Source organism: Nymphaea colorata, chromosome 11, assembly GCF_008831285.2.
Source record: "Nymphaea colorata isolate Beijing-Zhang1983 chromosome 11, ASM883128v2, whole genome shotgun sequence".
Lineage (NCBI taxonomy): Eukaryota > Viridiplantae > Streptophyta > Magnoliopsida > Nymphaeales > Nymphaeaceae > Nymphaea > Nymphaea colorata.
The window spans coordinates 19,020,820-19,036,632 of NC_045148.1; the positions used below are offsets into that span (position 1 = coordinate 19,020,820).

Sequence of the window (15,813 nt, forward strand, 5' to 3'; positions counted from 1 at the left end):
CCTGTAACATTACCATATAGAGGACATAACGAGACATTGAGTTTAGTGTTCTATAACCATACAGTTAACAAATAGAGGACACAATGAGACATTGAGTTTAGTCTTCTTTGGATGCACATGGGGATGCCAGCTTCTGATTTATTACCAAATAGAAATATTAACATACAGAGGACATATATGAAAGATGGATTTTAGTGCCCTAACCATTGGTAAATCGAAAGTGACGACTTGGGGTGTGCAATGAGGGCCGCATTACCTCTCGTCGTCATCATCATCCTCGTCACACTGCCTCAGGCTTGCAGCTCCATGAAGTAAAAAGGTTACAAAAACCTAGCCTCCCCACCGCCTAACGGTGGTAACAAGAAATGCTGTTAAATATTACCAGGTCCAAGGGTCGACGGGAAGACTTTAAATATTAACTAGTTTGAAACAAACAAGCCCGTCCCCCGGGCCACAACGGAAGAGCGAAAAAGGTTTGCGACAGGATTTTCTTGGTAACAACAAACAAACATTATTATTATCACACTCAGACCAAACCACTCGCATGTGCGTCACCATGAAGCACATACATTGTGTTAAAACATAAACACTTTTCTTTTCTAGACTCTTTTAAGAACTTATAACATTATGATAAATACATTTATCATCTGGATGCCACGTAAGGTCTAGCCACATAACGTTATTTCTGACAAACCTTCTTCAAATAGGCAACCGCAACACCTGCCCAACACCTCCGAAAGCTTGCGCTTCGTGGAATACTAGGACATACTGCTACAACAGCCAGGACACACATTGCAAACTTTTCTTCTTAGTCTTCTTCCTTACGACCCATCATAGCAGACACAGAAGCTATTAAGATATGCTTTCACATGCTCTGTTGTTCGCATAAATCCAACAGTGCCAATGTCTGCAACAGAAACATTATCATACACAAAGGACATATATGAGACATTGAGTACAATGTTCTATGGAAGAGAAAAGATGATAAAGAGAGAAAATAAATTGGGTTCACTGTTCCTATGAATGGGAAAGGATAACAAAAGAAAGTAAACAACGAGTAAATTGAGTCCCTCTCAACCATACACTCAGAAGTCAGAACACAACCCCCCACCAAATAAAAGGGGAGGAAAGATGTTACGGCTTACGATACGAGCATTAGATGGATCTGCATTCACATGAATGAAACATTCACATAACGCCCTCTAATGAAGAAACTTCAGAAAATCAGCAAAGGTGGCCACATCCACATAAACACACACATAGAAGTGTTCTGGTGAAGTTTGAAACTTTGAACAAAACTACCAAAGTGCATTCAAACAAGCAAACAAGAACAATGAATACAAAAATAAAAGAATTACATCATTGAAATATCTGGATGAACAAAAGGATCGCCTGAGAGAACAGCTAGACCCCTGGATTTCAAGCCCCTACTTTAAGTTTCACTTAAAAAGAGCATTTAATTTTTTCAATCAGGACAAAGTAAAAATTGATATTTCCAATGGAAAACTTTCATGTAGAAACAGCATCACAGAGAGAACCTTGTCTTAGGCAAGAGATATCTAGTAAAGTTATAACAGTCACCATGCAAATTGGTAGATCAAGATATTCTGCATAAGCAGCAATAGCATTTCAGTTAAATGATGCAAATTTTAGTCCATCACCTCTGGCACTGAGAGCTCAAGACGGAACTTTGGGCCATCATAGTGATGCAGAACTGGCCTGAACGAATCTTCCTCCAATGGTTTGCAAAGCTTCCTCACCTGAATTCTCACCTATTGGTTTATTGGCGGATCAATAAGCGACAATTCAATAATGCATAAAACTGATGTACAATAATGACAAACAAGGAAAGAGATAAGGTAATCATTGCAAAGGGTACCTGTGCAGGAAACCTCGATTCACCTTTACATTTTTTGTCTTCCCATGCTGTTGGATCAATATTAGTACCACCAAAGCTGGAAGCCTACACACATATGAAAAAACAATATGGTAAGAAAAAGGAATACGGAACAGATAAATGCAAGTGAAAAGAAAACAAAACCACATGATAGAAAGACAGGCTTTTGGTATTAGTAGTTTGCTAATTTGTTCAGTAGAGATATCTCTGATGTTCAGCAAAAGCCAGTCACCTGACAAAATTGACCAAACAACAATACTAAATTAAGTTTCAGCAAACTGCTAAGAAGCTGAACCTATACCCACCATGGGGAACCCTACAGTTTTGAACCGAGCCCATAGTCATTGCAATAACACAATAAAATGAAAAAGCTAGCTTTGTCCAAAAGAGCAATCAATAAAAGCCACAAACGTCCATGGAGCTCTCAGTCTTCTAGAGTGTATTATGCCAGGGCAGTTTCTTCTTTCTGCAGTAATTCCTCCAGGATGATTGAGCATAGGCAGGGCAATGACATAGTTCATCCATGTCAAGCCTACAACTATGACAGGCACATTCGCTGTTTGGAAGTAAAAGGTAGTTGTAAGTTTTGTGCTAAGGGCTTTGCTTATTTGTTGCTTTCAAGCACATTAAACAAAAAATGACCAGATGGACAATGACAAGCTAATATGTTCCAGAGAGTAAAATGCTGGAGCTAAACCATTTATCCCGGAGCATAGATTCCAAAAAGAGGCTACTACCTCTCACTCTCTCTCTCTCTCTAGTCGATCAAAGAGTTCCTTGGCTCCAACACCTCGGATTCATTTAGTTATGGTAAAGATCACACTCAATCTTCACCTAAAAAAAAAGAACAAAACAGGATATGGAGGGTTTGCGGGGAAAAAAGACAGAAAGACTTTTATAGTTCAATAATAGATGTCCTGATTTTTCTTCTTATCTCTTCTTTTGCCATGGTAAGGAAAAACTCCCATATGGTGCCAACATTTCAGTTTCTAGTTGGTAAGATTGTTGAGAGCACATCATGCCTGCTAGAAGGCAACTCCACCTTGTGGCAAGGAACATCCTCGTTTAGAATTCATGACCTCCAGTTTACTGTGTGGTGTCCTGGATTGTCCACCTCAAATAAACCATAATGGACCAAACAGACTTTGTAACTTGCTCTCCTCTTGACTAGCACACCAATTTATAACAGCAACATCTTGGAAACGATGGAACCTTCTTCAAGCAGGAAGGAAAATTTTACATTTTCCGACGCCAGATAGCATAATAATTTCCAGTCCACATAAACTATAAATACATAACCAAATTATTCTCTTATCTGTTAAAGGATAAGAAATGAGTTTCTAGCATCAATGAGAGTTAGCAGACATACAAAACCAAAAGAATACAAACTAAAAAAGGCATTTTGAGCTATATGCAGCTAAGGAAACAAAAAACACACTAACCTCAAATATTCCGTGCAGCTGATGGGTGGTATAGTTATACAAGAATAATGGCAACCCTGGAGTAATTGCTCGAACAGAATCACGGTACCTCTGAGGTAAGCCTACAAGGAAAATAATCATAAATTAAACCCCATAATAGAATTTGAAAAAAAAAAAAGCAATGAAGCTGACTAAGAAAACAAGAATTTGGAAATACTCAATAAAGTTCTCAAAACTATCCAATTGCCACAATATACATAATCTAGGTTTCAAGTTTCAACATCAAGAAAAGGGAAACCACTGTCACAAATATCGCATCTTAATCGAAAAAGACGCATTAAATACCTGAAAAATAGGTCAGCCGCATAAAAAAGTCACAAGACACGTTTTTTATAAAAAAAAGCCAGATTGTATTTTTTATTAATCTATGATTTATTTTATTTTTTATAATTTTCAGGATTTTTTTAATTTTAAAAAAATTTGCCGAGATATTCTCAAGATATACAACTTGTATTGTACCCGAGAAATTGCTCGCCCTATAATACTCGTACACAATATATGTAACAATGTTGGAAACCTAGCATTCGAACAGCTTGGCCAGGTGTTCTACCAATTAAAATAATGAACCACAGGAGCAGGACTGCAGTTACCAACGTTTCCTTCATGTGATGATAAATCTAAGGATGATTTATGATTATTCACATACATAGCATGAAACTATCTCCACTAGAAAACATTCTTCATAACTTGTAAGATGCATAGAAAAGTCATAAAAAGGATGCTCTAAAAAAAATTACAAAGTAATTTTCAGTCATTACTAGAAGAAAAATATATATAAGTTTAATATTCTGAAATTTATCCACATACCGAAAAGTTGTCGCTTCAGATCTTCTTGCATGGTATCATTGTTGCAGACAAAAATATAACCTCCAAGAGTCTGATTTCGTGGCAGCATTTCTGTCGAGGGCAGCGTCTTGAATCGCTTATCAAAGGGACCAGTATTGGTGCTGGTGATGTTGTTGGGGACATTATTATTGTTGGAAACGTTGTTTTCCTTCCCAACGTTGTTGTCCTTGCAGTTTTTTATAATGTTGTCATTGCTATATTTAGCCTTCCCTATAATGTTGTTTGTGTGAGAACTGCTGTTATTGACATTATTGTTGCTATATCCTTTCTGATACACAGCGTTCATGCTGTAGAAGCCACTTCGGAAAGAGTTTTTGGAGGCAGACTCATTCACTTTGCTATCTAAGTTTAGCAAGTCGAGATTGAGGGTTTCATACTTGTTCTCATCCTGAGTTCGAGTTTTATCCTTCACTTTTGGCTCTAGCGGAGTCTTGGTAAAATCAAGATTGTTCCTTTCACCTTTCACCTTTGTCTGTTCAGCTAATTTAGATGCTACCATCAGCCATTTATGGTCTTCAGAAACCTTTGACTGCCCTCGTAGTTCATCCCCTAACTGCCAAAAGGAGAACTGGCTGGCCATCTGACAAGAACACATAAACAAGCAAAAAATTTCAGTACCCACCGGAAAGAGAAAGAAAAAATTAATGTAGCCAACGATAGTGAAGCAAGCAACTAAAATAGTCTTTAAGCAGCACTACATTAGCGCCTCGATGGATATACATGTAAGGAGTCCCCTTCGCTAGAGTCTTCTGCTAGTTCACTATTCGTTCCCATTTATTCGCATTTGCAATTCCAGATAGGTACGGGGTAAAACTTAACTGTATAAACAACAAAGCGAGACTTCGTTTGTTCCAACCAAAATTACTTAACATTATCTTTGATAGTAATTGATTCAAATTCTCGCTGGTAGTTGATTTTATTCATACTCAAGTATCAACTTCAACAAATCCACTCCAACTGTCAAGCAGAGAGATATCAAGCGCAAACAGATTAGGAGAGACGCCAACATAGAATAGGAAGTGAGACAGACTTCGGCGACAAACCACTGCTCATAATACCTATTCTTCAAAAAAATATGGGCTGGGAGAAAAATAGCAAGGAACAATAATATAGACTGAAAAAGAGAGGCACATAGGGCGAAGAAGCTGAAACCTCGCAAAAGTTAAGCTTAGAGTCTTCCGCAGGAGAATCCCATGAAAGCGATAACAGAAAATGGGAACAAGTAAGCTTCCTAGTTAGAACAAGCTAGACATCTCTAAGATGACTTGGTAAAAAAAAGTCAGATCGGCAAACAAAAGAATTATCAGATACGGAAGCAAATTTAGCATGTCCGAAATCCATGGGGACGACAAGGACAGAAAATGAACCCGAAAAAGAAAACTTCCTTGCCCCAAATTTTGCCCCACGGAAAGCCGAAAGCAGACGCCCACTAATTAAATAGATCTATGCAATCCTATTAAAAGCACGAAAGAACAGTCAACACTAACATGAGTAGAAGCAAATGGCAGTAACGGGACAAGGACTGGAACTGGCAGAAAACAAACAAAAGGGTAGTGAAATGAAGTCACAAATCGCCGGAAAGAGGCAACAAAAATCCAATTTGAAGCGTCAGCAGCTGAAGGAGAGAACGGCTGAGTGAAGAACCGATCGAGGCAAAGAAGACACAGTTAACTGGAAAAAGAAGAACACAATTCGAAGAGACGAAAGCAATGGGGAAGAAGGAGACTTCTCTGCGAAGCATTTTCATGGGCACTCACCGGAACGATGGGGTAGATGTTCCTCCAATTGAGTCAAGAGAGCTCCGGATATGACAGATCTGCAGGGATAGACGGTGAGGAAGCCCTAAATTCTTAGGGTTTGGGAGACGATCACCCAGATATCACTCCTCCTCGTGCTTTCCCACGGAGGCGGAAGGAGACGGAAGGCGAGAGAGGGGCGTAAATGACGGTGCAGCGCCCAGCTTTAGACCCAAGAGATTTCCCATATTAGCCCTCATTATTTCTAGAAATTACATCAGTAGCTTTTATCTTCTCCAGCCCAATAAAAAAGTTGTTTTCAGTCAGAGTGCATACCAGTCAAAAGAATATCAAAGAAGCACCTCATATTTTTCGAATTTTCTACATAAACCTCATTCTTCTAAAACCGTCCAACCAGCAACCACTTTCTTCTTCAAATTTTTTCAAAATAAATAAATTTCTAAAACCCAAAAGAGTGTTCCAAATTTTATGATTTCGTCAATTTATCGACAAGTTACTTATGTTCGTCTTCTTCCTTAATAACCTTTCACCCACCAAGGCAAAATGATTCAATCACATAACGACATGCAACCGTAAAATAACATAACAAACAATCTGGTTCTTATCGCTATATATTATGATGATATATTTTACATCATAAGAAGAAGAAGCACATTCCCGTTTATGCATATCCCTCTTATCGCCATATATATGACATCTTCTTATGGTTTACCATCATAAAAAAACAAAAACCCCTTGATTCTTTGTATGGAAAAACAATATGATATGACAACCTAACATAAGTTCATTCATCCTAAGAATAAAAACCCAATGTTTCAGTAGAAGATGGTATATGTTATAGTCCCTCATAAGATATCAAGTGTAATGGGCTGGAAATCACAGGAAAACATTGTTTTAACAAAATTACCAAAATACCCTTACGTAAAGAACATGGAAAGTAACTTCATTGTTTCAAGTACTCAAAAATAATATAGTTTCACGGAACAGCTTCACGAGATTAAGGTCAAAACATTGGTCCTGAAATGGAAAAAAAGGAAGGCGATGGAGAAAAATGAGATCGCCTGCCCGTGACCGACCATCTTTCAATTCCCAGCGTCAATGCAACGGAGATCTTGCCGTCACGATCCGTTACTAGAAGTTTCTTAATGGATTGCCAAATTACGTAACACGATAAAGATTCACGATACGAATGTATAGATTTACTTTTTAGGAGGCGTTTGATAGCGTGAGATCTTAGATTCTAGATTTGAAGATTATTTAAGAATCATCTTGTTGGATTAAACCAATATGTATAAATTTTGAACTTTTTTATATAGAAAGACTAAGTTGTGTGCGGAGAGAATCTGATTTGAAATCCATGCAGATCACATATATCACGTTTGACTGGAAAGGTTAATCTTTTTCTTTATTTAGGATATAGTCCATGTTTTCGAAGAACTTGAGTGGTAGGAGTGGGGAAGCAAGGGAATGAGACACACGCAGACACACTTTTTAGTCTTTGTTCTCCACGAGCAGGAGAAGATTGTGGAGGGAATTTGCGTGGCTCGCGTTTGAAGGTCGGCACAAAAAGATCTACCACTTTTTCCACCTCTCCCTTCCACAGAAAATAAAAAATTAATTTCTAATTGATGTTTTTTTTGTTTATTTTTTTAACTGAGATATGAGGGTACGAGTACGATTCTAGTATATATAAAATATATATTGTTCAAAAAATCAAAATAAAAGCAACAGTTAAATAAACAAAAGATATAAATAAAAACATTATATTCTAATGAACACATGTATATGTATGTGAACCTGATGTGACATAGTTCCTAAAAGTTATTTTTTACACTCGTTAGGTAAGCAAGACGCTACAAGTGATGCGCGAATATTTTATTAACTTACCAAATTGGTGCCACTCTAGCGAAATGAAGAGATTTAGTGGTAGAAATAAGCAAACAAGCGTTCAAACAACGGTGAGACTTTTTGTTTCGTTTTGACTGTTTGAAGTGAGAAGGTTGGTAAGAACGAAACATGAAAAGGCTGCGGAAGTTGAAGATAAAAAATGAAAGCTCAACGTAAAAGAAAAAAGAAAAAAGAAAAAAAAACTACAAAAGAAGTATTTAATTATTTAAAAGTTACCAATTTTTCTTTCTAAATAAGAAAGATTATAAATTGAATATGAACCAAGGTCATACCTAAAAAAACAAGAGTAAAAGCAAACCTTCGTCTTCAAGGTGAATATGTCTATGGATAGTTTTCTGAACTCCTTCTTGTCTTCCTTCGATTCCCCAATATTATGGTCGACCTGTCGAAAACTGCCACGTTGAGGAAAATTACTCGCAGAGCTCTTAATTGATATTTTGATACGTGCCTACCTTCGAGCGGCCAAGATGGCCAACGGCTACCCGTGTCTACGACGGCCCTCGGCGGTGTGATCCCACCATATTCAGAGGTGCAGGGGCAGAGAGAAGAGGGGGTTTACAGGGGCCTTGACCCCCAGATTTTAAGAACTTTAAAAATTTATATGTAAATCTAAAAAAATTGAGTTTAATATATATAAAAAGTTTGAAAATTTCATTCGGCTCTTGTTAAATGTACTCAAATTGTACATGTTAAGGAAATGCACGCAAATTGCAAAGACAAGTTTAAATCCAACGCACATTGTAGATGTTTTATCTACAAGCTCATAGAATTTCGCTTTCAAAATCTAGCATTCAACAAGGTAAATCGATTTATATGGCCAAATATTTCATAAGAGCCTCTCATGTCTGTAGAATTTTATAAGACCTTTAAAGATGAACGATCATGATCATGACAAGATGTGCTTGCTGGTTGCTCAAACTAATGAAGGTCGACCTGCGGTTGATCCACTTTGAAGTTAATGTATGTTCGGTTGTTGGGAAATACTGTGGAGCGACATCACATGGGACTGAAATGTAAAGGATCCTTCTTCATAATATTCTGCCAAAAGGGTAGATAGAATGATAAATAAACAAATAAATAAACAAAGAGGGACAAAACCAAGGGCAGTGTCAAAATTTTTTTTTTTTTTATGAGACTAAATATATAGCTAGAAACAAATCCACTTAAGTTCATGGGGATAGTGACCTGGTTCTCGTAAAGCTGCTCTATATAACCGGATCAAGGTCCACCTAAATCCAACTACCAAATTAAATTGTCAGAATGGGTCCGTGGGGCAACATGCCCCACGGAGGCTCCACGTATCTTCACAGGATAGAATCAATATGTTTCTCTTGCTAGCATGTCTTGAAAGCAAAGTCATGATCTTTTGACCTATTCATTTGGGTATTGTCTTCATTTTGGTGTTATTGATTGTAATTCATCTTATACATTGACATGGTGTGCTTTAAAGGTTCTTAGTTATTAAATAAGTTATACAAATCATATGGTTCCAACCCCATGGTGTTTATTAGATCATTCGAATGAATGGCTTTGAGACGACAAACATAAAATTACATACAACTTGAGGACACCAATATATGTTTGATCCAATACCGTCGGCTTATTTCCATCAAATGTTATGCTACACTAAATCTATTGGGCAACCCCATGATCCTTTATTTTGCTCTATCATTATGTTCAAAATTTGAATTGATCATGAATTTTATCTGCAACGAGTTCTACAATACAGTTAAAGAATGTTAGAAACTCAAATTCGATGGAAAAACAAGTTTTTTGACTCTAGTTTTGTAGCTAAAAGCATGAAATGAGTATAACCTAATGAGATGTTTGTGCTTCTTATTTTAGATAACTTTTCCAGTAATATTTTGTTAAAATCTGACGGCTATGTATGTGAATGCATGAGAACCACTGGAACCACCGGATTGATATGTAAAGGTAAGATCTTACCAAGGGTAAGATTCCAATTCATTTTTCGAGATTCAAGCATGAATTCGAGGTTGAAGCTTGAATCAAAGGAACGTCTGATTTATGACTCTGACAAATGATGGAGTTAACCTGAGTGTTGAATCAGCTTCAAAGAGCATAGCACAGCTGGTAAGTATAAGTGTTGCACTATTGACCCATCCTTAGTTCAGTTCTCATGGGTGCTACTCCTTTAAACTGCAAACAGTAACATGAGTGACACTTGAGTTGAAGGGTATACCATAAGACCACCCAGGTTCCAAAGCTACTCTAAATCCCCAAAGCAAGGGAAGAGAGGAGGAGCTTTGGTCTCTCACTTGAGCAGTAGATGCCTTCCGCTAACCCAAGCCTGAATACTGAGTCTAAAGGGAATAAAGTCCTCACCCTCTTGCCATCAATCAAACTTGTCGGTTCTCTCTCTCTTTCTTTTTCGCTCAAACATATACACACAGGTGCATGCACACACACACACACACACATCCACACAGGTCATTTTGATAACTATTGATTTCACATGCATGCAAATTACTTCGATCTCCAAGGGTATTGGCTTGTATGCAACTCAAGAGTATACTCCAATTCTTCGGTTGAAGTTTCTTGCAGTCATCTGATATTAAACTTTTATGTTGTTTATGTATCTCATAATTTGACAAGGATGAATTTTGAAAGCAAAATCGCAACTGCCAATCTCGGAGAAGCCAGTCTTCACTCTGCAGTATTAATCGTTGGGACATATTTGTTTTCCCTCGAATCTAATCTCAAATCCGTGGTCATAAGTCCACTGTTCAAACAATGATCTATTTCAGATCACTGATCTGAGGTTGGCAGATTAACAAGTATGCTCTTAATTTTCCCACATACTATTCTTCCAGAATTCGAGTTTTCAATTTAAGTACTTCTTCTCCAAAAGCAAATTCCATGCATATGAGCAGAAACTTAACAAATATTCCTTGTGCAATGGGGGTTTTCTCAAAATTTACTCCTGAAAAAACAGTTTTCTTTTTCTTAAATTTTGGCCTATTTGAAAATTTTAGTAAGAAGATGCTGATATATGTTCTTACAAGTAAGTCGAGAGTCGAGATACTTAAAACTCAACTTGTTTAAACTTGACTTGTTTGTAAACAAATCAGGTGACCTCGACATCTTAGGGCTGCTGGACAGCTAGTTTCCGTTTCAAATCTGTTTGTATTGCAAAAGAGGGAAATACGAATGTGTAAGTTAAAACAAGATAAGGGCGGCATCTCAAAGTACTAAAGTAGGCCCTATATCCAGGGACGGAGGGAGGGGAGATTCGTAGGGGCCTTGGTCCCTTTTGGTTTTTAAAATTTTTAAAAATTTATATGTAAATCTAAAAAATTTTAGTTATATATATATATATATATATATATAATTTGAAAATTTCTATTTTGACCCCGATGAATTGAGTAGAGCTTCTGCCATAAGGGACAAATTCCTATTTCTAAGTTGAAATCCTGTTGCCTTTTTGCTACTTAAACTATTCTTGGCACTTTCTTATAATGATATACTTAAGTTGTATAATTGCATAGTTTTATAGCCTCGTGTTCATAGAGTTAGGAAGATACATGATGGGCTTCTAGCATTTTTCTTTGCTTTTTCTATTTACCTGGATGCATCTTTCCTTCGTATATGTGGTCATTTTATTGAAATTATAGTAACAAACAAAATTTCTAAGATTGATTCGATCCACTTAATGTCTATAATAACATCTCTAATTTCAATTGTATATTTTTTAATATCATCAAAGTAACATCCATTAAGATTTAAACTGAAGACGTGACTATAACATGTCACTCAACTCCATTGCTTGTTCTACTTAAAAAAAAAAAACAGAAAATTAAAAAAAAAAAAAGGAAAGAGGCAGGACAAACCCCTTCGACGGTCTTTGAACGTTTGTGTGTTGAGACACCTGGTAGTTTGCCATAGCTTTTGTTTATTGTGTTTGCTTCCGTCTCACTCTGGGGCCTAACCCGAATCCCTTGTGCTCGTCCCCGTTCTTCTGCTGCGTGAGGAGGGGAGTTGGCGGGGAGGTGGGAAGGAAGGAGGGCCAGGAATAATGGCTGCCGAGATAGTCCCCGCTTTCGTGGTAGCGGCGTTCTTGCTGCTGATGGCGGTTTCTGCGGTCGCGGATGAGAGCTACGTGCGGCCGCCTCCACGCGCGGAACTGGGCGTCGGCGTCCCCACCTGGTTCTGGGGGAGGAAGTCGACGTCTCCCTTCCCTCAGCAGGTCTCTCTTTCTTGCTCGTCTTCCTCTCGTATCAATCGAATCAATCGTCAATATCTTCTCTTCTTTGCTGCCCCTTTCATTGTTGGATCCTTTCGTTATTGTTTTGGTTGGTTTTCTGTAACGTTGTGTAAGATTGGTAAAGTAGCTAAATGTATGGAGTGCTGATTCACTCTGTTTTTTTTTTTTTTTTTTGGGGTTGGGGGGGGGGTTGGGTTTCTCTCTTTATTTTCACCGTTCCTTTTTTTTTTTTTTTTTTGCTCCTCCTCGCAGGTTTTAAAAAGAGAATTTGAATGAAGTATGTTGCAGGTTTCCTTTTTGAGATGAAGGAAAACCTTTCTTTTTGTGCTTCTACCATGAAATTGAGGTATGAAGCGTAGTAAGTCCAGTTAACCTGGGGGCTTTGGACCCTCTAAATAAGGTGGGTGGATGCTATGGACAGCATGTCACTGACTATTGGAATTGAAGCATGAGAATAACTTCCATTTTTTTTGTAATTTTCCTCAGAATGTAGTGACCCCCATTTCTTTCTTCCTATGCAGCTGTTTTTCTGCTTTCTCAATTTGATAGATCTGCTCAGTTTCTCTCACTGTGTTTCTAACATTTGATACCCTCTCCTCCTTTTTCTGCCTGACTTTACTCACTACCTTCTTCTTTTCAGGTTCACATCTCTTTGGCCGGAGACAGACACATGAGAGTAACATGGATCACGGACGATCCAACTGCTCCTTCAGTTGTAGAATATGGTACATCACCCGGAGAGTATATGGCCACCTCTCAAGGAGAAAGTACATCTTATAGCTACTTGCTATACAGCTCTGGCAAGATACACAATGTTGTTATTGGGCCATTAGAGGCCAACACTGTGTATTTCTATCGATGTAGCGGCCAGAACCCTGAATTCAGTCTGAAAACCCCACCGTCTCAATTTCCTGTCACTTTTGCTGTGGTTGGTGATTTGGGGCAGACGGAATGGACTTCATCTACTCTTGATCACATCGACAAATGCGAGTATGATGTGCATTTGCTGCCTGGGGACCTGTCTTATGCAGATTACAGGCAGCACCTGTGGGATTCATTTGGTGAATTGGTGCAGCCTCTTGCAAGTGCAAGACCGTGGATGGTAACAGAGGGAAACCACGAGAAAGAGAGCATCCCATTCTTTAAGTCTGGGTTTGATGCATACAATGCAAGATGGAAGATGCCATTTGAGGAGAGTGGTTCGAGTTCAAATCTGTATTACTCTTTCGAAGTTGCTGGAGTTCATGTTGTGATGCTTGGTTCCTACACTGATTACGATGAGTATTCTGAGCAGTATAATTGGCTGAAGGTTGGCTTAGGTGTCTCAAAGTTTGTCCCTTCTTTTTAACCATAAGCCTCTGCCATATTTTCATTTCACAATTTTGCGTTTTACGTGATGCAGATTGACACAATCCAAAACTTTTATAAACGCACTTAAGTTATCTCTGCCATATCTTGAGTTTCAGCATTGTGAATTATAGGTTATCCGAGTCCTGTCTCTCCTTCGACCTAAAACTCTAAAAATGCTGCTCTTTGCCATCTGAAATGGGATAAAAGAAAAATTAATTACACGTTCCTAAGTTCCTAACATTTCAGTTTTGTCGCTAAGTATCTCTGTTGTTTGGCTTTCAATATTATGTCAGGCTTGAATATTTTTAATGTGTACAGGCTGATCTATCAAAGGTGGACCGACAAAAGACCCCGTGGCTGCTGGTATTGATGCATGCCCCTTGGTATAACAGCAACTGGGCTCACCAAGGAGAGGGTGACAAAATGATGTCCTCGATGGAACCATTGCTTTATGCTGCAAATGTCGATATTGTGCTGGCAGGCCATGTCCATGCATATGAGCGCTCTGTAAGTTTCATGCAAGTTTTCCTGATGCTTATATTCAAAATCGCAATTGTTTAGATCTCATATTGATTAATTATCCAACTTCTGGATGAGATCAGACACGTGTCAACATGGGAAAGGTGGATCATTGCGGACCCGTGCATATCACTATTGGTGATGGAGGCAACAGAGAAGGGCTGGCTCAAAGGTAAGCTACTTTCCTCGGTGCCTTTTCATTTGTATGATGTGCTATATCTACTTGTGAGTCGGAGACTTGATGGAAGTTCATAACACCTGCGGTTTGGTAGGGACTTACTGTCAGTTCCTAATATCGTCAAATATTAAGACAGTTGAGTGATTAAGATTGCAAATAGATGGATCCTATTGGCAAACCTAGAGTTTCGGAGTCAGCAGAATTGGAGAAGGCAGTGCAAGCCATAGGCATGGCCAAAGTAATTCCAATATACTACTTTGCAACACGGTGTGGATGTTGAGTATTCAAGCAACCATCAGCGCGCAAACATCTGAGAAAATGAAAGTTCTGACTTTATTGATCGATTGAGTTCTTTAGATTTCTCTGCATTCTAGTGTTGCAACATCAAGAGAAATAGCACAAGGGGTGTCTAACTTATGAAACGAGCAGATGCCAGACACTTAATCATTCTAACTTACGCGGAACACTCCCATGTGCTCATCTTCTTAAACAGCGTTAGGCCTTCTGTTGGCTGTTAAATATAACAGTCATGTTCCTGCCTTATTTGAGAGTTGTAGAGTAACACATTTCCTAAAAGTTATTGTCGCCTTACGGGTCGCAAGTTGTGGTATGGTAAGTATCCCTTTGGTTGTAGGGCTTAGTAACTTGGCTGTCTCGGTCGGGGATGTTCCCTTTGACCATGTTTTTGATGTTTATTGGATGTTGCATCAGTTCGTGCATTTGGTTACTGTATTCACGACACTGACAGCACGGTCATATTATTGCTTCTCAATAGGTATCTGAAGCCGAAGCCCGAATGGTCAGTTTTCCGTGAAGCCAGTTTTGGTCATGGAGAGCTAAAGATTGTGAATTCCACCCATGCTCATTGGAGCTGGCATCGCAATGATGATGATGAACCCGTGAAATCAGATGAAGTTTGGATAACATCACTTGTTAATTCTGATTGCATTCGTAGCAACCAGTTGGACTTGAAGATCCGCACCACGGCTTAGGATGAACAGTTTGGGAGCTTGTCTTCTCCTCAGGTCTTTCACCAATTCTCCTTCTGCAGTAGCAAATGTCATGCGGCTTGACCTGGGTAGATGGTGGAGCAGTTTGCCAATGCGTGTCGTTCCATTGTTCTTTCTCAAACTTTATGCTTTAAAAAAGGCGTTATAAATTCCAGGCCGAGTATAAATAATCTGATCCAAGTTGACCAGCAAGACTTCACGAGCTAGAGCTGTGGAGAGACTAGGCTGATATGCTACATCTGTAGATAGTTTTACGTGACATTCAGAAGGAACAGTGTCTACAATTCTCGTCAATGACATGCTAGCGAGCTCTTGCATTGTTACCATATGACTATTCTGTACTTGGAGAATAGAGTGTGCATCTAATTAGTGACCAGTAAGTAACACAAAATGTTTATTGTGACCATCTCTCTCTCTCTCTCTCCCCACAAAGGGATGTACCGTAGCTCTCAGGCAGAGGGCGTAAGATGAGGTACATCTTTTGTTTGATTCTTGTAGATGCGACTCTTTCTTGTGGTGTTTACATATGTATACATTTTAGACACTTGAATGGTAAATAGATAAAAGAACAATATCAACTCCTCATTTTTCATATTCATGGTTAAGAAAAAAACAACAAAAAACAGTTGATGAAACATTTTT

At 38.5% G+C, this 15,813-nt stretch overlaps 2 protein-coding genes across 2 annotated transcripts; one reads left to right on the forward strand and one right to left on the reverse strand.

Moving 5' to 3' along the window:
- Positions 1-378: 378 nt before the first annotated feature.
- Positions 379-6,165, reverse strand: LOC116264672 (B2 protein-like). The gene is made up of 6 exons (XM_031645016.2): positions 5,982-6,165; positions 4,186-4,804; positions 3,340-3,440; positions 1,880-1,963; positions 1,662-1,772; positions 379-907 (listed from the first exon to the last, which is right to left on the reverse strand). Exons 2-6 carry the CDS (start codon positions 4,802-4,804, stop codon positions 866-868), a joined length of 957 nt encoding a protein of 318 aa, XP_031500876.1. The 5' UTR covers positions 5,982-6,165; the 3' UTR covers positions 379-865.
- Positions 6,166-11,805: 5,640 nt separating this feature from the next.
- Positions 11,806-15,577, forward strand: LOC116264668 (purple acid phosphatase 18). The gene is made up of 5 exons (XM_031645010.2): positions 11,806-12,096; positions 12,755-13,423; positions 13,783-13,971; positions 14,067-14,155; positions 14,937-15,577. Exons 1-5 carry the CDS (start codon positions 11,926-11,928, stop codon positions 15,151-15,153), a joined length of 1,335 nt encoding a protein of 444 aa, XP_031500870.1. The 5' UTR covers positions 11,806-11,925; the 3' UTR covers positions 15,154-15,577.
- The last annotated feature ends 236 nt before the right edge of the window (positions 15,578-15,813 follow it).